Source organism: Chiroxiphia lanceolata, chromosome 1 (genome assembly GCF_009829145.1).
Source record: "Chiroxiphia lanceolata isolate bChiLan1 chromosome 1, bChiLan1.pri, whole genome shotgun sequence".
NCBI classification, from domain to species: Eukaryota; Metazoa; Chordata; class Aves; order Passeriformes; family Pipridae; genus Chiroxiphia; species Chiroxiphia lanceolata.
The window spans coordinates 93,010,253-93,036,962 of NC_045637.1; the positions used below are offsets into that span (position 1 = coordinate 93,010,253).

Below are 26,710 nucleotides of genomic sequence, written 5' to 3' on the forward strand. Positions count from 1 at the left end.
TACACCCTGGTAAGATAGATAGAACTAGTAAGAAAGATAGAACTCATGGCAACTACAAATTCAGAGTTCACGCTTCAAAGCTTTGTGTATATCGTGTAACGCAAAGTGATTCTCTGTGGGAACAAATTTACTGATGCATTTTTCCCCTGACTATGTTTTCTCATATCCCAGAAAATACATATGTATGTATAAAATCAAAAGTTGGGATTATATACCCAGATCTGTTTAAATTTCTTCCTGAGAAATATAGGGTAGTTAAATGGAGCCAATGGATTTTTAGAGATGAAGTCATGCTTAATGAAAAGATGAGTTTGCTTGTAATTTCTTCAATGACTGCAGATCGTACTGAGGCAGAAAATAATATTTGGTTGGATGTTATCAGTGTTTGGAAAAGCAGAGGTTTTGGTATGTCTCTTGCCCTTCTGCCCCTGTTTAGTCTCGTAAAACTCATGTTTCTTTTCCTAGAGATTCTCTCTGCCTAAATGGATATACCTAGTTTTATAAGAAACTTAAAAAAATTACTAGGTAAAAGCACATATTTTTAATTGTTACCTGGCACCTGAATGTAACAGAATGTGTCTCTAATCAGACACAAAAATAAACAACGTGAAGTTAAAACTTCCCTAATTATTCCAGTGCAACTGAATAAATCCTTACATCACTTGCAGCAAGCAAGCAATGTGCTTGTCTTTGAGTTCCCACTACACTAATTTTGGGATCGTTGAATTTAACTACTGCTTGCTGAGTAGTGCATGTTAAAGATGTCCTTTCAAGGAGATTATTTTAATTGCTGCCTTCTCTGCTCTGAACAGAGGAGGAAGAAAATTTTTATCACTATCCTAACAAGGGATCAGAATGTGAAGCAATCATGGATTTTGTTACTACAGCTGTGATATGATAAGAGCACTGCCAGCAAACAGTTGCACGTGTTTTAACATGTTGCTGCTTCTCATCTGGGAGGTGGTATTGTGTCCTTGTTCGATGCTGCCATTGCAAAGGTGTCCAGCAGGGAGAAAGTGGGCTCACTCAAACAGCCCTGATGTGGCAGAGGCTGAAATCCCTAAAAACTATTAGTTGAGATTATCTAACCACATTATTAAATTTCATAGGGAGAAAAGTGGACCTGGACAAAACTTTTGCATCTGGCCTCACCATAAATGGATGAAATGTAAACTAGGATAGGGAGATGAGACTTCAAAGGGGAGGGGAATGGCATGGGGACCCTCCCTAAAAGTTGAGTAAGGAGAGGGATGCTGGGAGAGAGGGACAAGTTCCTGGTTTTCCTATATGGGTATGTTTCAGTTCCATTATTTCCCTGCATAGCCAATCCACTGGAGTAACTTCTCTCAACTTGGAAACTATTTCTCATCCTAAATTAATCAAAGGGTAAGTGTGTCATACCTAAATACTAAGGAAAAGGTATGAATCAAAGATACGCTTTAGCTCTTCACCTTGGTCCTGCCTCCCAGATGCCTATGAAAGTCCTATTGCTGGGTTTTATAGCCATAGAATTAGGAGCCTCAACTGTGTCTCATTTCTGACCTGCCCATCCCTGACTTCTGAAGGTAGTTAAAACAGGAAGGTCTGGGCTGAAATGTACTATTAGGCAACCTCCTCTTTTCACCCTCACCTCCAAATTTTAGCTGTCTTTTAAGCCTGTAGATAGAACTATCAGCTAGGAGACTGGCTTAGGTTGGAAGGAATAAAGCCCTCTCTTAATATTTCTGAAAAAAAGGCAGTTAAGAGCTCGAAGCAGGACAGAAAAAGTAGAATTAGAGACATGAAAATAGTGTGCACATTTTTATCTCATGACAAGGATAGGTGAGTGATCTCCTCTGTTACAGAGGGAGCTTCCTGTGTTGGCTGCCAGGATAGTTTTGCCCTCTCAGTTTTTAAACTGATGGCGATTCTGATGTCTGAAATCACTGTGCTTCTAGGTACATTACCAAAACACTTGGTTAAAAGTCAACAGAATGTGTCATTTTTGGGCACACAGTCAATACGAAAAGAAGTATCCATGTATAACTGAAAGTCTGTGACATGCTCTAAGGTTAACTGTGAGTACAGTTAATAGAAAATAAATTAATTGAACTGAGCCTTAAGTTTTTCCGATGCAATCATGCAATCTTTATACAATTTTGTTAAAAATGTAGCTGACTTTAGGAGAAAGCAGGAGAAGTGGACAACTTTAGTGTCTCCTCTTTCACGTGTATTTAATATGTTTCCCTCAATGCTACTTTATAAGTTACTATTTTTGCAGCTAGCAAGTCTCATCTGTTACCTGATGGTCATAAGAACTGAGTGACTCCACTTCTGTACGTGTAACACATGAACATGAGAGCAAAACAACCTGTTTGATTTATTTTACTTTTTTGTCATCAGTTCATGACAATAGGGGAAGCTACATGTGCTATCCATCTGGGGGACTGGACCTGCTTACACAGGTTCTCTGAGCCTGAGAGGTGTCCTGCAACCTCTGCTGCCATGTCACTAGAAGCAGCACCATCACATCATTGATGATCACTTTGTGAACTGATGGCCAACAGGTCTCATGTCACAGGAGGAGGTCAAGGGGGATTGTGACAGAAACCTTCCTCTTCCTTGCGTTTTGAGTGCAGAGAGGTGGCTAAGGACATGTCCTGGTCTGAGGGTGCTGCGCTGGCTGCCCCTGGGATAGATGTCTGATGTTCAGTTCATCAGCAGTTCATCAACATCTTTTTTGTGGCAGAACTCATAGCAACTTGGCTCTTTTTCTTTTTGCAGGCTGGTTCTTTGCACACTTAGTGAACACGCAGGAGTTTGCAAAAGCAAAAAATTTGTGTAGAGCAATTACAGAGCTGTTTGGTTGCTGGTGGCTAAGTGCCTGCTCCTGGTGACATTGCTAGTAGAGCTCTGTCACCAGCAAGTTTTGCTACAGGGGCAAATACACTTTCTCTTAATGCTTTCAGGTTCCAAGAAGACAAGTTGCACTGGAAGTCCAGCAATATACTGTCAAAACCATCTGCATTGATCTTTAAGATGAGATTTCTAAGCACCTGAAACCTACCCACTGGGGTAGAAGGCTGTTTTCTCACTGTTTTCTGGTGAGACTCTATTTTTTTTAATCCTCTAGCACAGTTCTGTATGGATCAAATACCAAAAGCTAGTTCACAGTATAAACAATACATGAAAAAATATGAAAAGAGAAGAAATACAGAGTTTTATGGAAGCCATTATGTTTTGTTTAGAGATGGTGTGCTGTGCCAATAAAGTTTAATGAATATTGCATTTTGCCTTATTCATAGAGCAGGATGAGTGTAAGTCACCTACTACACACATTTTGAGATTGTAATCATTATACATGTTCAGTAGACAGTGTGCCATCCCACTCCCTTTTTCACTGTAAAATAAAAAGCTCTTTCGATCTGTACCTACTGTTCTTTCAAAATAATTTAACTTGACTTATTTTACTCCAATAGAAACACCTTGTAATAAAGTTTTATGTTTTAGGTAAAGGAAATAATGAAGATCTCAAACCTAGTTTGTCAGTGAGTGACTTGCATACTAAGTCAGAATTGTAGAATAGGGTTATTCAAACAGGGAAAAATGCGATACTGATTTTCTTGTAGCTAATACTGAGTAAATCTTGTCTGCATGCAAAATATTACATAGCTCTGTATTTTTTGCATTGACATCTGATTTCTAGCATTGTGTGATTATATAAATACATATATTGAATAAAGATTCCTTTTTTAAAACATCTGGTTTATGAAGGTACCACAGATGACTTTTGATGGTGTAATCCTCCTTTAAAACAGTTCCCATTGAATAGAACTATAATAGTCCATGACATCAGGGGCATCATACTTGTAAGTTCAGAAAATGTATGTATACTCACTGTGCAAAACCCCTTCCTGTTTTGTTTTCAGCATTGGTTATGTTACCCATTAGTATCTATTTTTGTTGTGAAACTGTGTCTCTTACATATCCAAATATTTTTTTTTCTATAAGGAAATGGATAATTTGCATGTACAGTAAGTGAAGTGGATAAAGACTCATTTTTCTTAGTTAGGCTCTGGTTTTAGAAAGCTTGTTACAAAACCTCATTTTATATTACACCTCTGGATAGCAATTACTTTTCAGGATATTTGTTTTTTATTAGTTGAAAACTGAAACAGAGCAGTGAAAATTTCTTTTTTTTCCCCTCACAAGCTAATCCTAATTCTTTATATAGAGTTATAATGAAACTTAGTTATAGACTAACTCAGTGTTTTATTGCTGCTAATGGTATTTTGTTTGTAAGATATGAGAGATCTTTTCAGTGGTCACGCTATTACTTTTTTACCCCCTTCTGTCATAAACTAATGAGTAATTTTAGTTAATGCAGACTGGCTTAGTCATTTTGTAAGTATTTCAAGCTGCTGCAAGAATGACACAGCAATGTTAGTAATTAACTATGCCAGCCTTTATTTGTATTCTGACTAGTAACTCGACTAAAAGTTCCTAGTGATGCTGCATTTTGGTGTGTATCATCTCCAAGGCTCAGCCATTCCCCCAGCCCTGGAGATATAAAGGCTTCAGTTGAGAGTGTCCAAAAGATTAATTGGACCCTCTCAGTTTTGTGCTTTATGTCACTGCTACTGAAGAAAAGAGCAAATGGGGAGGACTTAGCTTGTGCCTTGTCTGGCACTGTGTGACATTCTGAAGTTGTATTTTTTTTTATTTGTGACTCAAAAAGGAAACCAATCAATCTGGGTTAAGAAATTCAGGGATTTGGGCTGGGTAGCAATTCTAACGTGGCTCATAATAGTTCATAAAATTAGCTTGGCAAGAAGATGTGCTTCTGTGAAACTGTGAAGTACCTGGGCTCGAGGTAGAGCTGGAAGAGAAATCATTTTGACAGAAGAGCTTGTAACAGTCCAGCTCACATCTTCAGGTGGTGGCAATGAAAAGAACCATCAGTATTCATCACCTCAAGTCCTTATAGCCTGAGCTCTTGTGCAGTGCCGACATCACCTTCAGCTCCTCTTTGCTGTGGAGATCCTGGGTAAACACAGAAGTAGGACAAATACAGAAAGATGAAGATGAAAGCAGAGGTATACCAGCTTCCACAGAACATCAGTAAGTGATTTCCTACATGTAAATCTTCGGATCACAGTTTAGGATTGATACTGAAGAAGTGGAATGCTTGGAATGAGCACATCTTAACATTTCCAAATATTAAATCTTTTTGGGAAACATTGATAATATTTCTCACCATTTTGTAATGTTTAAGGGAAAGTAATTTTGCTGTAAGCATTTTGCACATTTGTCCAGTCACATATATACTTTCATGCCTAAAGATACCTATTTAGAAAATAGGATAAAATATCATGGGATGTTTGCAGCTGATGTGTCCATAATTGGTCTGCATTTTACTGTACTAATCTAGTTTTCATAGTTTGAAAGAACGCCCCCCCAGATACAAGATGGCCTCATCATTTATCTGAAGGAAAGATGATTAACCTTTGTTTGCAGTTCTATCTCTTGACTGTTGGAGGCTACTTCAGTGGAGCTTGGTTTTGCTTTTTTGTGCCATCAAGGAGTAAATACCAAACCAGATGCTATTTTTGCTGCTCTGCTACTGGCTGCTGCCCTCCTCTTCTTCTGAACCTACTGCCCTGCCATTTTCCCTACACCTGCAAAATGACTTGATTTTCCTCATCCTCACTCTCTCACTACTCTCCTTGAGATAACTGTCCCTTTTCTGTTCAAGTGCTGTGTTGCTGAGCACAGGGGTTGAGAGCAGGAAGATTTTTCTTGTTGAGCTTCATCTGTGGCCTAAAAAGTACTTGTGTGATAGAGGCAGAGTAGCAAAGGTAGCAGCAGCAGGAAGAAAATATAGGAACTGAAACTGAGGGGAACTATTGAAAAGAGTAGTGATAGAAGCTCAAGCTATTTCATACCAGGTTAAAATTCTAACCACTGAAGGAGAATCCTTTCTAATCATGAAGTTTTACAAAGAATTCCACATTTTCATTACTGTTCTGCATCCTGAAAAATAGCTCTGAGCCCTAGGTGTTTCTTGAGTACCGCTAGGATTGGTCACTGCCGAGGATATGAGTCTGCTTCTGCTGGGAAATGCTCTGCCTAACTCAAGTGGCAATATATGTGACATGGCTCTAGTTTGCCTCATATTGTGTAAAACTATTGATGAACACTGTAGGGATCAACATGATGCCACACGTTTGAACAGCTACATTTTTCTGGTGATTATTCCCTCCCCCTCTAATATAAAATTATATGTAACACCCAAAGTTAAATAGATTGATTTTAAATTTGTACTTATTCCGAGAGGAAAAGAGTATATGATGGTAATTCAAGCAAAGCTGTAATGTATGGTATAAGGAGACTGAATTAAAGTTGCACAAGATTTCTGCCTTTTCTTAAGTTATTCTGATGCAGTATAATGGCTGAAATAACTAAAACTCAGCTGTGAGCTTCTATACACCCCAGAAGAAATGCCTATATATCTAAGGACTGAAGGCAAAACACCAGCAATAATTGCATGAACTACAAAGTAAACTGATTTCATCATAAAGAGAAAATTATAGATTAGCATCTGTACTTTTTCCCCCCCCCTCTGTTTTTTCTGCACACCCTGCACTTCTTATCTGTGGGTGCGGTGCATTTCCTACAGCAGGAAAAGTTCTTGAGGGTTTGGATGTCATGTGTCTCAATAATACCTTCTGCTGCTCAACTGCTGTGAATCACACCCTTAAGTTTGGAGTACAGAAGTGCAGAATTCCCAGTCCCTCTTGCACGCAAGCCCAGCTTAGAGTGAAATTTTTATATGGACAGAATTAAGGATTCAGATTTGAAGTTACACTGATACTTGACTGTGAGTTAGATTTTTTGCTCCCTTGCCCTCCAACATGAAGAAATCACTTCTCTTTTAGATGACATTTTTCACAAGCAGAAGCCAGCAATATTTCAGATATCATCTGCCAGTAAGGCAGCTGCTATGCAAACTGCTACCCTAAAACAGGTTAATTTGGGAGGGTTTTCTTATGAGTGTCACATCTAATGCCTTGCTCCTTTCAGTTTTACCTTCTCAGAGCTCAGATGGGAGTTGTGATTAAAAGCAGCACAGATATCCAAATCAGGACGTAGGGTGTGCATTGGCTGGCTGACAGGGTTTAAGTAATCACCTGCAGTTGAATTGAGTCTCGGATGGGAAGTAGGAATTGGCTGTACTCAAGCTTCCTGTATAAATAAATGCAGCTTTCCCACAGCTACTGCATACAAGCTGTGACGTGCTTTAAGATATAATGGCAGCATGCTCTAATAGCAGGGAGGGATGATTTATCAGAGTGCAAAGGGGCTGAGAGACAAGTCTGCTGCAGTCCTAAAAAGTGTACAGCTGTCGATACCCAGAGAAGAGGAAGGGCGTGTGAGAGCAATCTGCCCTCTGCTCCTCATTGCAAGCTTCAGGGATTTGTGACACCGTGGTTCTTGGGAACGCTGGAGTCTGAGTGCAGCTACTGAAAGTCACACAGCTAGCAGTGAATGCTACTCTCCTTTCAAGGTATGTTGGAATACAGCTTTCTGTCTATTTTTTCCTTAAAAGCAAGGATACCCTAAAAGAACAGAAGGCCAGCATTTGCTTCTAATGGAAGAAAGTAGAAAAGGCATTTGAAAAAAAAAAAAAAAGGAGTAAGGACTAGAATGATTAACAGCTAAAATAAATGTTATTTGGTGGTTTGTCTAAAATGAGACTGTGTAGTGCTTAGAGCTAAGGCAGAAGGAAATCCTGGAGTTGTGACTATTAAAGGTACAGAAAATAAATAGACATCAAGTACAGCCCAAAAGGCTGAAATTACTTTTCTCAGTGGAACTTTTAAAGAAATATCTGTATGGAGTGTTTGAAAATGCTGCAGTATTAGGACATATCTTGTGGAAGGCAATTGCTAAAATGGCATATTGTCAGTATGTTTTAGTTTAAATACAAGAACTCACTTCATACTGAAAAAATACCTGATTAACCTGGAAGAAGCCTGAGTTTAAAACACAGAGGTTTCCTCCTGGTCTAAAGGTATTTCTTCTGCCACAGACTCATACAGCTGGTATCAGGGAGGAAAAAAAATACGTTCATCTGTGTTGTAAATATTAACATACACTTCTAATTTGTATTAACTTCTAATCTACTCAGGGTTTAGGGTTATTTGGTTTATGTAAGCACATATAAAATATAGTTTTTTTCTAGTTTGCATTTTTAAATTCTTTTTTTACACTAAAGATAACCAATTGCATTTACTGTATGTTTCTAATGCTTTCTCATCATAAGACTTTCTCAGTGCAAAGCTGCTTTGGTAATGAAGATGTTTCAGTCTAGTTTATTATAAAGCTCTGTATTTTCTCTAATACAAAGCACTCTGCTTCCTAACTGTATAGAGCAATATCAAATATCTTCCTTCACAGAGCACTGTAAGTTGTAAAATATTTAGAATTACTATAGTTAAGGAAGCACTGCAGGGTGACTTCCCATCCTCTTGGTAAATAGACACCAAATGCTTTTAAGAAGCAAATTTTAGCAGAGAGACAGGCCATGACTGAAATACCCCATGCAGCTTTCCAACTCACTGTGAGCAGGCAAAGCACATGATATGTTTGGCTACCCTCAGCCTGAAGGGCAAGTGGTCTCAGTTAAGGGCAGGCACTGGATTTGGGATTCCAATATTGTGGAGCAGAAATTTCAAAACCCTGTCCTTAAATATTTTTCAAAACAAATATATTGTCCTGATTCTTGTCCTGTACAGGACTTGTCTGTGCCTGAATGTGAGTGGGTGTCTGGCTTGTTGCCATAGCATGAAAGCAGTTGAAACCCTTCCCTCAATGAACATAAGCTATGTTGGAGAAAATACGGCACATTGATAAGGGGATGGCTGCAGTTATGCTGCTGGAGTAATGCTTTAGATTATGGATTGAGAAGTGTGTGTTTGCAGAGTGTCTAAAACTGTGGTAAAGTGGAAGGTATTCTTTCAAAATAAACCAGAGCTATTCCAGAGCCAAGCCCAGTATGATGAGAATTAGATTCCTTTTCTCCAATGCATCTTACTGTCTGATGGGGATATTTAACATAAAGTCCTGTCTGCTCATACAAGACACAGAAAACCTCCCTAGGCTTCATGTGGGAATAGCATTGTCAACCTGGTATAGTTTCTGTTTTGCCCGCTGAAATATATTCTGCAAGCACCTCACTTCTGCTCATGGGCTTCTTCCCATAGATGGTGACACTTCGGTGATTTGTTTGTGTGACAGTTCACTTTGGGGCAAAATTAGTAATATAAATAGCAAACAATATTGAGTTGTTCCTCTCTAGCTAGGTTCTTGGATTACACTATATTCTCTAAATGCTTCATAAGCTTTGTAGAAATAAAACAACAGCGTGGAAGTGGTTATCTGACTTTTCCCTTCTGGTGGAGAAGAAAATATGTACTTCTCCTTATTATCACTGTAAGTTTAAAATACACTGTGAGAAGCAGCAAGTCACTTCATAGGGAAACAAGCATTGCTACTGCTTAACCCAGTTTGCAGTTCATTAGTATATGCCTCTGATAATATCTATGGTGCCTGTCTGAGTCCTGTGCCTGCACTTTACTGTGGTCCAGACCTTTCAGTGACTTTAGTGGTGAGACCTAGTGGAATGTATTGCTTTGATATAGCTCAAAAGAACTGTTATAGACTTGCTGTCCCTCCTTCTTGAGAGGGGAGTTTTCTTGAATGTGTCTGAAACTACACAGTGCCTATAGATTGTATATTCCAGATCCATGAATATCTCCTAGGCTAGTAGTACGTGATATCTGAGACCACAATTACAGCTCTGGGCTCATGGATATCACAGGCACATGTGAACAAAATACTGTGGCAGGCTGCCAGCGTTCTGTAAACTGAGTCCACCGGACCTCCTTGCGTATCCTAAAGCAAACATTGCCTTCAGCTTCATGAGGCTGAAAGTGGTTCTAGGTGTGAGCTCTTCTTCGGATGCTCTCCTGGAGGTGATTACAGTTCCCTCCTCTCCTTCTGGCTCTCCATGCCGAAGTGCAGCCCTGTGTAATGCACTTCACAAATTCTCCTCGTTACCCAACAGCCACGAATAACCTTACGTTCATTCCATCTCAAAATTAATCTTCTTTTGTTTGCAACGAGAAACATTGAACAAAACAAAAAAGAACAGATCCAAAGAGAAAGACAGCAATGATACTAGCTCAGCCTCTAGCATTTTGTATTTCTGCTGAAGCACAGCCTGAGCTCCAATGCTAGACTAGAGCCTTCTCACTTGACAGAAGCAAGGGTTGAGGGCCATCGTACACTGCAAATTTACCCAGTCGTGGACAAACATTTACAGAAATGCTTGTGCCAAATACTTTGTGCTGATCAGTAAGAAAATAGTGTTCAGTAATCTTTTACTTTGCCTCTTTTAAATGATTTCAACTCAGTGGAACTGAGTGGGCATTACATTCATGAAGTAGATCACACGCTAGCAGATACTAAAAACACTCAAAGAAAAAAAAAAAAAAGAAGAGATGTATCTCAAATTTCAAAGGACCTCATCCTTCCCTTCTTGCTGAAGTAGGACTTTTCCAACTCCTAGTCTTCCAAGGAGGAACAGAGGTGCCAAGGGAAAAATTTCTAGGGCTTGAGAACATGACTAGACTAACTGCATTGCAAACACACTTTCAAATGAAAAATGTAGCTATACAAAAAATATTTTCTTGTTGGAGTTTTCTACATCTCTTTGTATGTGTTGATACATGCAGACTACGATATGTGTTCCCCATTTCTTGTTCCTTTTATTCTATTATAATAATGAAAAAAATGTCATGAGTTGCCCAAGATCTGTGTGGCTTCTACTGTACTTTTAGGGGAATCTGCTCAGTCTTCAAGGGGAAACCCAGAATTCACAATTAGTAATGTCATCAGTCTACCTGATTCTTTGAATGTCCTTGTTTCCTGCAAGTACAATTTCTGCTTTGGTGGAGTTTGGCCGAACTAACTGTGGAACCTACAAGTGTCCTTGTGCCTTGTGTTTCTGAGTGAGTCCAACATCTCTGGAGTCCAAAGCCAGCCAGCACCAGACACAGTGATTTGGGACATGTGAATCCAATCTACAGAATGGATAACCTCTCTGAACTAAGAGAGTCTCACCCATGCAGTAGTCAAAGTAGTTTTTTTAAATTATATTTATATAAAACTTAATGAGAAATTCTGTACCTGTCTGGCAGACTTCAAAAGACCATAAATAAGGGCAGTTGGGTGAGTCAGAGTAGACTTACAGAACTGGAACTTGATAAGGTGTATTTTTTTTGGTGCTGGTCTTGGATCTGTTGTCAGTGAAGACTGTGAAGTCAAGATATACTGTTCATGAAAGCTATAGCCAGCCACTATGTGGAAAAGTCAAACTTGGGGGGGGGGGTTTCATGCACACTAGTAAAAAATCCCTGCATGGAGTTTCTTCCTGTGTATTAGATCTTGTTGTAGACACAGCCATCGTGGGGAGCTATTATATATGCTTTTTTGTTGGCAAGGAGAGACAAGATCATTGAATTATGGAATGGCTTGTGTTGGAAGGGACCTTAAAGACCATCTAGTTCCAACGTCCCTGCCATGGGCAGGATGCCTTCTACTAGACCAGGTTACTCAAAGCCCCATCCAGCCTGGCCCTGAACACTCCCGGGGAAGGGACATTCACAAGTTTTCTGGGCAATCTGTTCCAGTGCCTCACTGCCCTCTGAGTAAAGAATCTTTTCCTAATATCTAATGTAAATCTCTTCTAGTTTAAAACCATCCTCTCTTGTCCTATCACTATCTGCCCATGCAAAAAAATACTTTCCTTCTTTTCACAGGCCCCCTTTAGGTACTGGAAGGCCACAATGAGATCTCTCTGGCGCCTTCCCTTTTCCAGGCTGAGCTCAGCTCTTTGAGCCTGTCTTCACAGGAGAGTCATTCCAGCCTCTGATCTTTGTGGCCGTTCTCGGACCTGCTCTAACAGGTCCATGTCTGTCTTGTTCTGAGTACCCTAGAGTTGAATGCAGTACTCCAGGTGGGTCTCACAAGGGCTGAGTAGAGGGGCAGAATCACCTCTTTCATCTGCTGCCCACCCCTCTTTGATGCAGCCCAGGATGCAGTTTGGCTTTCTGGACTGCAAAGCACACACTGTTGGCTTATGTTCAGCTTTTCATCCACAAGAATCCCGAAGTCATTCTTGGCAGGGCTGCTCTCAATGAATTCTTCTCACAATCTGTACTCATGTCTGGCATTGCCTTGACCCCAGGTGCAGCACCTTGCACTTGGACTTGTTGAATTTCATTAACCTCTCATGGAGCCACTTCTCTAGTTTGTCCAGATGCAGATTAGGAGACAGAGTAAAGAATTACTTTTTATTAGAAGAAAAAAGTACCATTTTGCTGTCATGCTCATTTTCTCCCCTTTAATTGAGACTGTCAGTATTTGTGTCTATTGCAAGCTTTTCTGCCTTTTGGTTTGTTGTAATAATGAGGAGAGGAAAGTGGTAAGACATGAGTCATTACTCAAGGAGTGAATGGTGTCTGGATATCTGACAGAAGCGTTGAAGACAGTCATGTTTGGTTTTAAAAAACTATTGTATTTCAGATAGGCAGGAATGAAATATGCAGATCTGAAAACATTTATGTGCCCTATACGTTTGCAAATAGAAAAATCGTTGCAACAAAAGAGCTGTATCTCTATGTTCAGGGACTGAAACAATTCCTTCAAGACTACCTCTACTTATACTTTTATGTACTATATGTTGCTGTGGCTTAGGGGAGAATTCTTTGCACATGTGAATCATTCAAAATTGCATGCTCTAAACCCCTATGTACATTGAAGGAAAAACACATTCCATAACATCTAGAACACAGGCTAATCATTTGCACGCAAAGAAAATTCCAGAATTAAGTAGAAGCAGTGATGCGCAGGCTGGCACTGGTTGTGTCTGAGCAGTAGATGGGAAAGTTCATGTGTTCCGTCTGTGCTTAATTTTTGAAACATTCTGATGGAGGTTGGGGAGACAATGAAGAAAAACAAGCTGGTCTTCCCCTTTTCCAAAAAAAAAAAAAAAAAAAAGATTACAAAGACACAGTTATTGAGGAAAATGGGGGTTATTTACTATTGCACTTGCTGGAAGATTTTTCTCAGCAGCAGGTGCTCTGCTAACCACTGATCCTGGCAGCCTTCCCCGTGAGGTTTACCCATTGTAGGGTCCAAGATAGCATCCATGGGGCCAGCAATACCTTGCTTACTGAAGTTTTGCACAATGGAGAAGATGCAATCTTGCACCTTCCTGACCTCTTCACAGTTGCACTGATGGGTTGAATGGTGAGGATTCTTCATCACAGTCTCCAGAGAGGATTTGTGGGAAGAGCAATCATGCCATTTGCCTGGAGTGAAGTAGAAGCCACTATATATATAATTTAGGCAATACTACTTTAAGGACATGTATGTTTTGGATTGGTTATGTTTTTATTGCAATACCCAAGCAGTGTGCATGACTTGACCAATTTCAACCCCCTTGTTGACTTAGCTTTCCACATTTTAGGAGGATGGACCAACAAATGAAGGGAACATGAACTTGTGGGGAGAGAAGTTGAGAAAAAGTCAAGAATTCTTACCCTTTTTCCTAGTTCTGCAACAACAGGGACAAAATGCCTATTGGAGAGCATTAATTGTCATGGTTATAATTAAAAGACCAGCTAGCAGAAAGGTGTTTTTGGAAAGGTTTCTGTAAGATCGTTAACCTATAATATAATAAGTCTATGAGTTCTTTCAGTGCTCTGTTCTACATACTCATTTTTCTCAGGGTTTGGGGCAAACTTCTTTCAACTGCTCTAGTCCTTCTCTTTACACGCATAAGCAGGTCCATTGAAGCCATTGGGAACACTCCCACTGGCATGGCTTTGACTTCATGGCTAAGATCATGTAGACACTAGCCAGGTGTTACCAGATACTGAGACACCTGAGGCTGAAATCTTGCATATTTACAGGTTGCTGTTCTCCATTGTAATTATTTCTGTAAAGAAGGTTGAAATTTGGAATTGAAGTGAAGGAATGATGAATGCACACTCTAACTGCATTTGATGGACACTTCTGGTTTATTATAGGTCTTGTACTAACATCTGGATTTCTAAGTAGCTGCATTGAGACCGTGAGAAACTAACTGTGTTCCCTGTGCTTGACACGGTACAGACAAAAATCTTCATTTGAATGCTTAAAGCCTGAAACACGGAAACAGAAGGTGGATGTGGAAAATCAGGTGGGAGAGCAGTTGTGTGATAGACAGTGTCATCAGCCAAACTGCTGCAAGCTTTTTACTCAAGTTCAAAAAAAAGTAATATTTGTCTTATATAGTTAATAAATGCAGAGCAAAATAAATCATGCTCTGTTAAAAATGTTCATTTATGAAAGTGGGAATATACAGTTGTTTTAAAAATACATGGCTGCTATAGTCAAGAGTGTAAGACTAATTTTAATTGAAGCTATTATTGTTATTCCAGCATAGTTTGCGGCTTCTATTCCATAGCCTGTATGTGAGGTCTGTATGTTCAGGAGCATATATCAGAGATCAGAAGTGCCCCAGATTCACATCCTGATTGATGAGGTGGGTGCATGGGGCTCATTCACACTGGGACAGTAGGTAATACAGAAGGAATCATCTGAAGCAGCACTCCCAGGAGCTGTCTCCCAGCATGCCAGGCTCATTCCTCTTCCCATGCATGGGCTGGAAAAGAGGGAGAGGAAATGTGGATACTGAGAGAACAAGCAGACAGAAGCTCAGTCAGGGGATTGTTACTGGAGTTTACTTCTCTTTTTCACCTCTGCAGATCAAGCAAGACATGAAGTGCGTTCGGTGCTCTGTCCTTTCCTCATCTGCAGCTGACTTGCGTAGGGCTCATTCAGGAACTGGCATAGGAGTGGCTTAGGTATACACTCTGGTTTAATTACCAGTTGTAAAAAGCAATAGTAGTAGTAGTTACTTCAGTGAATGCATGTGCTTAGTTTCAAAACAGCCTCATATCTGGATCCAAAGCTCTACTATTGTTTCTTGATGACTGTATTGTTTCTTGTAAAATTTCAGTATAGTCAGTAGCTATTCATGTTGTTTTCTTAATAGCAAATATTTATATTAGTGATTGGCTTCCCCAAGGTCGAATCATGAGATTTGACTCTCAGTGTTTGATTCACTGAATGTCCTTGTATCTAAGACTTGAAAGTTATCTCTGGGTAGTGTTTTCCACCAGCTTTCTAAGTCATTGAGATGTATTTGGATCAAGGGCAGTTTTCAATGTTTAAAATGTTTTATCTTGGCTACCTTGAGTAGTATATTTATTCTATAATAATGAGCAGCATATTTGACTGTAAGATTAGATAGGGGCAAATTAAAACATTATATGTATTAGTTTTGTTCACTGAGCAGTCACACAGAAATTGCTATAATAGGAAAATTAACTTATTCTGTGACTTCTGTTGATGTCAATCTAAAGTTGTGTGAAAATTCTTTTCAATGCTTGTAGTGAACAGAAACTGTAGGACGATATTCTTGCAAGTTTGCAGTTTTTGTGGCCTGACAAAATGAAATGGTAGAGATGTTGAAAGTATCATCTTATTGCAAACACTGAAAAAACCCATTTCTCAGATCACCCCTGCTAAAAATAAATACACATTAATTTTTTTCAATAGATGTCTTTCAGTACATTTTGCAGAATTCAGTGAAGGATCAGTTTCATTGTTTCAGTCAGCTGAGTTGTTCTTTGGCTTCTGGCAAACTCTGCATGCTTCTCTTGGCCGTAAGAAATCTCTTGCTGTTCCTTTTGAAGCCTGGCCTTGTGTCATGTCTCCATTTGCCCCGACCTGCTTGCCTTGCAGTCAGGACTCTACTTGCTCCAGACATAGCTTTGGCTGTCTCCAGACAGGGGACCCTGAGATTCCAATTAGTTTCTGTTAGAAGAAGAGTGCACACTATGAACACCCAGATAAAGCTGGTCCCTCTGTCAAATTAAGTTGCATTGCTTTCACTTTAACAATCTGTGTTTACAAATATCCTCTAAAAATCCTTGATGTTAGAACAGGCCAATGTCACAAATATCTTCTGAACACACCCTATCTAAACTGTAAACATTTCAGCTCAAGGATTTAGCATATCCCAAGGTTTTGTTATCCGATTAACAAAAATAAACATTTTTTCTGTGTCAAAGGCAAATTGTTACATCTGACTTCCTATTCCTGTTTCAGCAGGGACAACTAGCCAAATCATCAACCCATTTGACCTCCCAAAAGCTCAATTCCTGTTACTTAGTAAATGCTACAGTTACCAAAAGCCTTCATGTGATCAGAAAGGAAGATCTATCATTTTGTCATTAATGTTTAGAAGAATGTGCTTTTATTTAATAGTGGTAATCTTGTCAACAGGATGTTAAAATTAAAGTGCACCAAACTAGTTTGGGTGGAAATTCCTTGTAGCTTAGCATTATGAAATGTTGTATAGTGACATTAAGAATGGGGGATGTTACTTAGAAAACCTTTAATCTTAGACTTGGTAACCAATACTTGGAATTCCACTTGGTAAAATTTTGTTGTTTGAATGTGTTTTGGAAATATTTGGAAATGTTTGATGCCAAAACATTTAAGTTCTGTCGTCTGACTGCACTTTATCTGTTGCATTGCATTTTGTCCTGATCAACTTTGCTTAGCACTGTGACCAGGGTGAACATAAAACCTCAGAAGAATCGTACCACTGACCCCCTGTGGGACTAGAACGTGTCACCATAGCCTGTGCCCATGGCTGACACCATCACACTGCTCAGGCATAGTAAGTTTGATACATCTGGGTCACTCCAAGACTGCCCACAGGCCTGCCCAGGATTCATATCCAGTAGATCTGGTTCAGGAAGCTGTAGCTTTCCAGCCTGTCAGTGTTGATAGAGCTGTATCCTGACCTTTGATATGTCCTAGTTCAAGCACAGAACTGAGCGAAGGTGTTGGCTTCTGTGATATGATGGTCTCACCACATCCCATGCAGAAGGGCTTATTCCCATCCTCATGGATTCAATGAATATTGCCATTGTGTGGCTCCTGTCAGTACCGAAAAGAGTTGAAGACCCTGTCTGGATCATGCACTTCAGTTTAGTAACAGGTTGCATTTTTATTTTTCAGTTTACATGTTTTCTTCTTTAAGTGATCAGAAAGTGCTTTTCCTAGCTGCCTTTCAACTTGGGGTAACATTTATTTCACCATTAGCTATTAGATTCCATCTTCTTGGACTCCCCAGTTTTTTAGGAATGGAAGGGGGAAAATCCCACTTCCCTCCCCCCCCCCCTTATTCTAAAGCAGTAGTGCAAGGAAATACATAGATTCCCACAATTACAGAGTCACATCTGTCTTGGAAAGAAAAAAAAGTGGTTTGTTATAATCAATTAATATCCATGGTCATCTTGCAAAAAAACCCCAAAAAACCCAACAACAAAACAAAATAGCCCCCCCCCCCCCAAAACAAACCTCCTTGAGGACGTATTGATGTAGGGTCCCTAGAAGCTACTGGGAAGGACTGGTGTTCTAAAATCTCAAAGTTATTCATACCTCACAGAATTACAGAACAGTAGAGATGGTTACCTGACAACTGTACTCTCAAGACTTGGGGAGACTGATATGTATGTGCCCTAATGACATTCTGATTTACTAGAATGTTTTGAAATTACTGGGTGCATGTGAGATTTGGGAAGCTCTTCAATGTGTATTTTAAGTATCCTGAAGTGCTGGTATAAAAATTCCTAGCAGGAAGCTGGATGATATTTTTAATTACCATAGTCTGTCCCTTAACATTTTTTTTGTGTGCAAGAGGCTTCCCACTCGCTATGTTATTTTAAAAGCATTTGATTTATTTATTTTTTGGTTGCTAGCATGATAAGAAAATACTCCATATAGCTACTGAATCTTGAACAGTGGCTCAAGGTATATTTTTTTTCTCCAGGCATTCCAATGAAAACGAGTGAGAGAAATTGCCTTCGGTGTGTTCTCATGTACCAGAGAGCACATTTACTTAGGCTGCTTGTTCTGTGAACAAGTTTTTTGGCAATAAAAATTTTACAGTGCAGAAGTCTGTCATGATATTATACATCTGACTTCTCTTAAGCCCTGCTCAAAGAGAACAGATATTGAAATACTTTCATTCTCTCTAATGCTTCAGCTTGGTAGCATATTATGGTAATCCAGAAATGGGTTTTCCTTGTACATGCGTGTAATCAAGTGCTTGCTGTATTAAGGCACAGATGTAATACAGTAACTCTGAATATATTAAAAATGTATTTAAAATGAAACCTTCTGTTTGTGGATCTGACTGGTTTTTTTTGAGACCATGATTTCAGAAAATCCAAGTACTCGTTTAACTTGTTAATAATCTCATTGCAATAAAGCAGAACATTCAGGCTTTGACACAGAGGAGCACTTAAACATATGATTAAATGTCCTTCTGGAAGATGAAGGCTTTCAGAAATTGGAGCTTTAATCATGTGTTTTACAGTCTAACTGAATCACTGCCTGATAAGTAATGCTATATGGACTAGAGAGGTAACTCTGTGTAGGCAGTGCATATCAAAAAGTTGAATTAATGCATTGTGGTTTAGTGGTCTGTCTGTTAGACCACAGAAGCACTAATGCACTTGATTCAGACTAATTCTTTGTGCAAATCTGCTGAGTTTAAAAAAGCTGTCTTAGAAGTGAATTTTGAATAACATTATCTTGAGAGAGTTGGGACAGCTAAGGACTTGTAACCAAAACTGGTATTGATGGGGTTTTGTTGAAATTGATAGAAGTGTAAGTGTCTGACAACTGCCTTCACATGTCCTAATTTCATAGCTCAGTGTATTTCTTGTGATATGACCCCATTATCTTAATTCCACTCTGTTATATTTTTAAATCTTTCTATAATTGCTCTTCTTCTCCAAGGGCCTGACTTTTAGCATTGGTTTTTAACACTCATATTTTTCAGGTAGTTTTCTTTTTCTATTTTATTTTTTGAGGAGGGTACCTTAGTTACAGGAAACAACAGAATCCTGAGCTGAACAATGGCAAACCAGGTTTTTGGAGGGCACTGAAGTAATTTCACAATGGGTGGAGTACTTTTAAAATCTCTAGGGCATGAGAAAGAATTACTTGCAGTGCTTGCAAATGATTCTTCAAGAAAGTTCAGTGATAGCCGGTACATTAAATAGGAGTGTAGCACACGTGCTTTGAGTTTGTTTTGATACTAAAATGTTTTTTGTAAAACGGGGAAGTGCTGTGCTGCATGTTAGGCCCACATGTGTCCTTAGACCTCTTTGTAGTCCCACCATATGTGTGCAAGTCCACATGCCTGGGTGCTGGTTTATGGCAAGCCTAAGGTATACTGGGGCAGAGGAACCCGTCGGGTCTCACCCTGCCCACAGGACAGACTCACACACATGCCAACCCACAGGGAAAACATATAAAGGACCACTTTTGTTTCATTAATGTTTCCTGGAACAATATGCCTCATATTTGTACCTTTCTTGGCTTCCTTTAAACTCTGATTGCAGCTAAAAACATACAGCTTGACTAACTTCAGCAGAATTTTTTGTAAGCACAAGTCTTGAAGTAGCTTCTCCAAGAGCTGTTGTTGCAATTGGATGCAGCAGGTGAAAAATGAAAGGATGACTTATGGTACTGAACAAAATCCATTCATTCTCCTTCAGCTTCAGTACAGAAGGCTTTAATGATTCTATGTGATGTTTCTAATTAGTAAAAGTCACATTCAGACACACTTTTTAGCTAAATACAGTGAGTTGATTGCGGGCACATGGACAATGTCTTTCTGATGTTGCAGCTCATGAGACTGCCTGGCTTGTTCGCTCTATCCCAAATACAGAGTAACTTCTGTATTTTGGTAGTAGTCTTGGTTTGAGGCAGCTGGGCAAACTCAAGCGAGCCTTTGTGTGACTGCAACAAGGATGTTACCTTACAATTCATACTTACAGGGAAAGTTTCAGCCCTAGGTTGCATTGATTTTTGACACCTCAATGGACCTATGGTGGCTTGACCTTGGCTGTCTCCCAGACACCCACCCAGCTGCTCTTTCACCCCCATTTCAGGGGGTCAGTAGTTTCCACTTGGAACACCAACGCCAGGATTTCAAAGGGTACCTGTCTAGAAGCAGGCACAGCAAATATTTGCTATTAGGAAGTAATTTTCCAGGCTAGACATCAGACACTGTGGTGTCAGGAGGACCTGAAGGCATACAAGTTCTATATTCCTTCTTCCAGTGCTCTTGTTCTGTTTTTCATATTTCATTCAAAGTCTCCACTGCTTTTGTGTTAATGTTTCTGCTTGTACTTATCCTTCTTAGCCCGTTTTCCTTTGAGCACATTCTAATGTTTCCTTGCTTACAGATAGTGTTGAAATGTTTCAGTGCTATGTGAAAGCACAAAGCTTTGTCACATTCCATAGACAAAGCAAAAGTGTCTGCAGGCAGACAAATGAAAAGGAAATGTTGGCAGGTCCGAGCACTTGGCAAACTGTGGCCCTGGTGACTGTGCAGTTTACGCCCTCCTAGGGCTGACCCCACATAGCTCGCTCACATTTACTCAGACTTTCTGGTCCTGCCTTATCCTGTGGCATCAATACCGTTAACGTCAGAGCCAGGGAAGTATGAGTCCTCTTATGAGGCAGGTAACATACAATTTGAGGAAAGATGTCCAGTTTCCTGGAAATCCTGTGCAGTGAATAAAGGAACATGATTTGTGTTTGTGTGCATGCACGTGACTGATAGAAGTATGTTAAAAAAGTGGATCTTTAAAGGTCCTGAGTGTTTACGCACACTGGAGCACGTTTGACCCTTCCTTGCCACTGATTTATCCTGCTGGTGCAGGATTCTCTGGGTTAGAATGTCCTTGAAATGTGTTTATCCATATTCCACAACATCTCGTGGAGCCTGTGTTGCTGTACAGGGGAGGTTTTTGTGATCAATTAGGGGCTGCATCACACTTGCAACGACACATTTCTTCCTTTCCTTGGGATGCTAACCTAAGTGGGTCATATGTGTTTGTAAGCATGAAAGGGAAGATTTTAGTGCTTAAAAATGTATTTTATTTATATGAGGATCCATTGTTTTTCAGAGACTTCTCATTTACTTTTATTTCAGGCCACTTTTATTGATCTAACCAAATATGGAATGGTCTTTTCCTCTTTGTCCCCAACTCATTCTTCAGTGACTCCCTCTTCCTCTGCACAACACGTACATCAAACATGTTTTTTTTTCAGCCTAACCTATTGGCAACTTACTTGTAATTACAATAGGAATTTTAATTCACTGTAAAGAGAACTGATGGATGTATAATTAACTAATGACAGTATGTGGGACTAAGCATAGCAAAGTGAAAGCCATAAAAGTTCAGAGCAACTGAGGTAAAACTTCATGCCTTCTCCGCAGCACACGGAAAAGTGAGTTCTGCCAGGCTGGTAAAGTTGAGGAGATAGTATGAGAGCTTCGGGGAGGACAGTCATCTTGAAATGTTGGTAAAGAGTAGGAGAAGGAGTAGAGGGTGAAACTGGAGGAAGACCTGCATCTTTCTCTCCCCATTTTTTCCACTGTGATCTGATAATGAGAATGAACCTCCTATGCAGATCTGATTTCAGAGCCCAGATGCTGTTGGATGGGGCTACCCTTCTCCATAACCCTTAACTCTTCCCCCTGCATGTGTCCATTGGCAGCAGTAGCAGAAGTCCCAACTCTGCTGCGCAGACACAGAGACCAGTGGGTCGGGTTGCCCTGGGAAAAGGAACAGGCCAAGAAGGCCATGTATCTGCTCCCCCTTGGACAGGCAGGCTTTCAGTGCTAACAGGATGGCTTTGCCTGTGCCAGCCTGATCCAGAGAACTGCTTGTGGACAAGCTGGCCTCTCAGGGAGTATGGAGGGAATTTTGTTCCTAATAGCCATGGTGCTTCTCCTTCAGGGGCTGAGCAGGCAGGACACGGAACTGTCTCCTTGCCTCTGATTCTATTTGCTCTGTTTGATGAACTCCAATGAGGTTATTGAGGCTGCAGTGAGGTGAGCCTGGCCTGTCTGGGAACTGGATCCTCTGGTCTGCCAGGTTTGCTTGGTATTGTCTGCTGGAGATTTCCATGGGGTGCTCTGCCTGTTTTAAGGAGAATCTCAGCTCTGTTCTGGAATCCTGGTGTGAGGGAAAGATGAGTGTGTGGAGGGACAGGGAGCAAAACTGAATTTAACCTACAGTCTTCAGAAACAAGCGTTATCATAATGACAATGGGATGTCATAATGAGTCCCTACAGCCATCATACTGTGGCATGTGGTTGCTACTAGGGCAGAGTGGTGTATCAGGAGCCTGCTCTTCACTATCACTGTTGCTGTTGCACTGAGTCCTGGATTTAGGCCATCTAAAATTAGCCCCCAGCCCTAAACCTCAGTCATACACCTGAATCTTCCTACGGCTGCCTTAATGCTGCCTGCATGCAGGGTCATAACCCTCTTGGTTATAAAAAGAACACTGACTTGGGAAAGAGCTGAATCCATTTTCTATCTGTTCCCACATCCTGAAATACTCCTACCTGTCCTTTTGTGCATCCCTCCTTTTAACATTGTTACCTTTTACTGTGTAAATGAAGAAACTTCAGATCTGTGCAGGGTGGCGATGAGTAGCTCCCTGTACAGATGCAGCTGATGTTAAAAAGCAACCTGAGTAAAAATGTTAAAATTCCCCTAAATACTGAGATAATGTCTAGCATGTAGTTTTTAATAACAGGTAGTTCTTGATCCGCCATAGCGTTTCCAGTGACTCAGTGTTGTCGTCGTGTTTCCCCCCCCCCCCCCCCCCCCCCCCCCCCCACCCCCCCCCCCCCCCCGCTCCCTTGCAGTAATTACAGAGGAGTATTGTAATTCCTGACTCAGAGGGAGGCTTCCTTTCAAGGTTTTTGCCTGTGCTGGAGCTCCAGCTCTGCAACTGTATGGAAAAATGGTGGGGGACATCATGGTAGCAGGTCCCAGGACTGCACCAACAATAATGTAGGACTGGCACATATTTGAACTAGTGATAGGAAGCCATAAAATGGAGAGTTTGTTTTGGATTTGTGATCAGGAATTTGGTTGCCAGAATCTTGGCTATGACTCTTGTATCTCTTGAAACTGGGTGCTTACAACAAAGACATCCCAAGGTACAAATTGGTGGCTTCTCTGACAGACTAGGCTAAAAAACTTCAAAGTGGAAAAATTAGAAAGTAGTAAGTGTGCTCTGACCCAGATTTGTTGTGGTTGCACGACATTTGAAAGGAAAGTGTGTTCCTGCAGATTGTGGGAGCACAGGTCATGAAGCTTAGGGGACAGGTCTGGGGATGGGGCTCAGCTGTGCATCAGATTATGAAATGGAAACTGTGGGGAAGGGTTCCATGTGCATTGACCACTTGAACTCCATGCGCCTCATTATTTCTCCCTCTATGGAGGAATTCAGCAGGTACTGCAAGTCAGTAAGTCACATACACACTGACTATCTGCAACTGCCCTGGCTGCTCTGGGAGCCACAGAATGGCAGCAGGGACATTCTGCCAAATGTGACCTGACAGCCCTGCCACGAGGACGCTCAGGACTGCAGGGAAGGCCAGCAGAAGTGGACCAAAGGGCTTGACTCTCCTGTTTATCTTGTGCGATGTCAAATCTGACAGGCACGTGGATGGGTCTTGATCGGTTTCGTGTTCAGGCAACCTCCATTCCTGATGTAGATCTTTAGATTTAGTGGAGATGCACTCTTGGTGCCGCTGCAAGCAGCTGTGTACAGCTGACCACCACGTCTCTGCTTGTAACAAGTAGGTGTGAAGGTCATCTTGCCACCACCTAAGTGTGTTCAGAAGCAGGTCTTTGAAAATTGGGTCAAGTTTCTTAGAGACAGGAATAGGTTTTCCTGTACCTTAAATGCTGCAGTGAACCCCCCCGTCTATGTTGAGGCAAATAAAATCTGCAAATGTGCTTTGCATTGTTTCAGCTTAAGCTTGAGGATATTCTTTAATTCTTTTTTCAGCGTTACTGTGAAGGTATGAGGGTCTTGAAATTTTTTATGTTTATGGTGCACTGTTTTCAAATGCTTAGGCCATAAAACATTACCTCTGAGCATGATATTTCCATTTTTTGCTCATCAAAGAATAGAAATTTCTTCTCCAACCACTGCTGTGACATGTGCGGTGAAAACATGGCTATTCTGAGCATCTTCCTGTCAAAGTGTTAGTGCACTTAGTCCTTGGTTCACAAACTTCAGTTAGATGCCTAGGAGCCCTATGAAATAAACAGAAGATCTGGATGCCAGGGAGTGGGATGCACAAAAGCTACTGTCTGGCATCATCAAGGCAAAGCAGAAAAGAGGACTGCACATGAAATACTCTTACTCATTTGTATTTAAGCTTCAGCCCTGTATGAAGTAGGACATGCAATCTGAAACCTTTTCATGGGTTTAGATGCTTTTACTATCCGTCTTGCAGTAGACTACCAGTTTGCTATCTCAGTGACAACTCATGGAGAGGGTGGAGTACATGGTACCCACCACTTACATTACAAACTGAATATTTGAAATGCTTGCCTGGAAAGTGAGAATCTGTTCTTGTCTTGCACTGCCCAGGGAATCTCCTGAGCCACCAGCTGAAATAGTGTGAGTAGAGACACCCACTGGAATTGTGTGGGTGCAACGAAGACTGAAGGATCCCGTAGGGATAGGAGGGGAATGACTCTGAAGCTCATTTGAAAAGGCAGAGTGATATATATCTATGTACCTATGAATCAGTTTATTTTTTTAATTAATGATTTATTTTCCCAAATCATGTCCCTGCTCCTAGGACTTCGGTGAGGGCTCTGACCATTATACTGTTGCATGTAATATAGGTAATGCCCCATCTGTGTGAGTTTTTTCTTTAATTTGATGTTAAGCAGCCTGACTGCAATGCTTTGTGCCAGTAAGATGAATGTTCTCTGAGAACACAGCCAAGTTCAGATCTTTTGATGAGGTGAGCTCTCAGTCACCTTCTTTATAAATTTTGAGTGGCCTGAAGTGGGAGAGTGGCCTGGAGTGGTGGTGCTTTTATGGGTTTTAGATGTAAATTCACAGGCCTATAGAAGTGACTACATGACTTGTGTGATGTTTCAGCTATCAATTTCTCTTTTCAGGCTGAGTGGGCTATTAATGACTGAATGGGCTCTGCTGGGAAGGCTTGTCCTCACACCATGACAGCTGATGTGTCAGAAGCTGGAGAGCTAGCTCTGGAGCCTCTACTCACTTGCAAGCTATGTCTCTGTGAATATTCCCTGGATAAGATGACCACTCTTCAGGAATGCAGCTGCATCTTTTGTACAGCGGTAAGATCTACAATGCCTTTACATTACAGAAACAAGGTAATGGAAGATAGAACTGTGAGATGTGGTTGCTTGTCTTGTACAAGAAGCATATGTTACCCGTGCTGACAGAGGATGCTTTTCTAAAGAGCATGTGGTGTTAGTCTGTCTTGCCTTATTTAAAAGATTTCTCTGTCATTCTGGTTTTGAAAATTCATAACTCTAACAGATGGTCCCATAGCAAGTAATAACAAATCCCAGTAATAAATGGGAAAAAAGAGGCATTTTAAGACTGTTGGAGAACATACACCGTCTGTATGTAATCTCAGTATTTATTTTTTCTGAAGCAAAATCTTGAAACATCATGAGATAGCTGTGAGGTGTTGTTTCCCTGTTATCATTTTCTGAGTTCTCAGAGACCTTTAAAGTCTTCTACTTAACTTTTAAGGACAATCAAAAAACCTAAACAAAAATGAACCTTGGCCTATTGAACCTTTGCCTCTCTGCAGTCTGTGCTGCAGAGATGTTGCCCAGGTCATGCATTGCCTATGGTTGTAAGTAAAGACTTTCTGTCCTGCAAATTCAGATCAAATAAAGCTGGTGGAAATGATAGAGAGGTTGAGTGAACTGATAAGAGCCCTACAGATAGTAACAGTCTTCTGGTCTCTTTATCAGCATGCAAAAATGGGTGTAGTTTCTCTGGTGACAGTGACTTTGATGTGGCTGACTAATGGATTTTGGAAACAGGTCAGAAGTCACTGGAGGATTTTTTTTTGGTTTTTTTTTTTGGGTTTTTTTTTTAACTCCTAAATAAATGTACCTGGCTTTATTTTTTTAACAACGAATTGTGGATAAGCATCAGTCAAGTATGTTTAAGTTTTATCCTTGGTTGTTTGAACTCATAGAGGAAATTTGATATTTGTGAAGCCATCTTGAGTGAAAATATCTTCACTTATGCTGAACTCAGGGTAGCTTAAATAGGATGACAATCTAGCTGTGTGCTTCAAGAAACTAGGGTAAGATTGATTAATATGCATTTCAACCTGACGTTCATGAAGTTTGTTTCCCATACTGACTTCCACAAAACAATTTTGTATTTTAGTTCGTAACAAAAAATTTAAGAGCACATACCTAAAAGATTAGGTAGGAAGATACTGCTTTAAATTGAAAAAAAAATAAATGGAGAAGTTGATACTTCTACAGTGGTCCCATTCTTCTCTAAGAACTCAGTGTCTCTGATTTAGTATCATTAATGGTACATTAACTCAATGTTAGCTGCGTGGAGTAATCCTTTTAACTGTGTGGAGTAATCCTTCTGCCCTTGGAGAAAGGAGAGTTGCTGA

General features: G+C 40.4%; 1 protein-coding gene across 7 annotated transcripts in view; it reads left to right on the forward strand.

The window, feature by feature from the left end:
• The window catches only part of LOC116792189 (E3 ubiquitin-protein ligase RNF144B-like), a 98,877-nt gene that overhangs the window by 34,944 nt on the left and 37,223 nt on the right, over window positions 1-26,710 (forward strand). For 2 of the 7 annotated variants that reach the window (XM_032698961.1, XM_032698931.1), the window contains exons 1-2: window positions 7,230-7,546; window positions 25,203-25,391. In XM_032698961.1, coding sequence (XP_032554852.1) covers window positions 25,227-25,391 — 165 coding nt within the window. In that variant the 5' untranslated portion in view covers window positions 7,230-7,546; window positions 25,203-25,226. Of the gene's footprint in view, window positions 1-2,948; window positions 3,084-7,229; window positions 7,547-25,023; window positions 25,043-25,202; window positions 25,392-26,710 lie in introns of those variants that run through there. The other 5 variants (XM_032698953.1, XM_032698979.1, XM_032698942.1 and 2 more) reach the window with 5 other exon arrangements.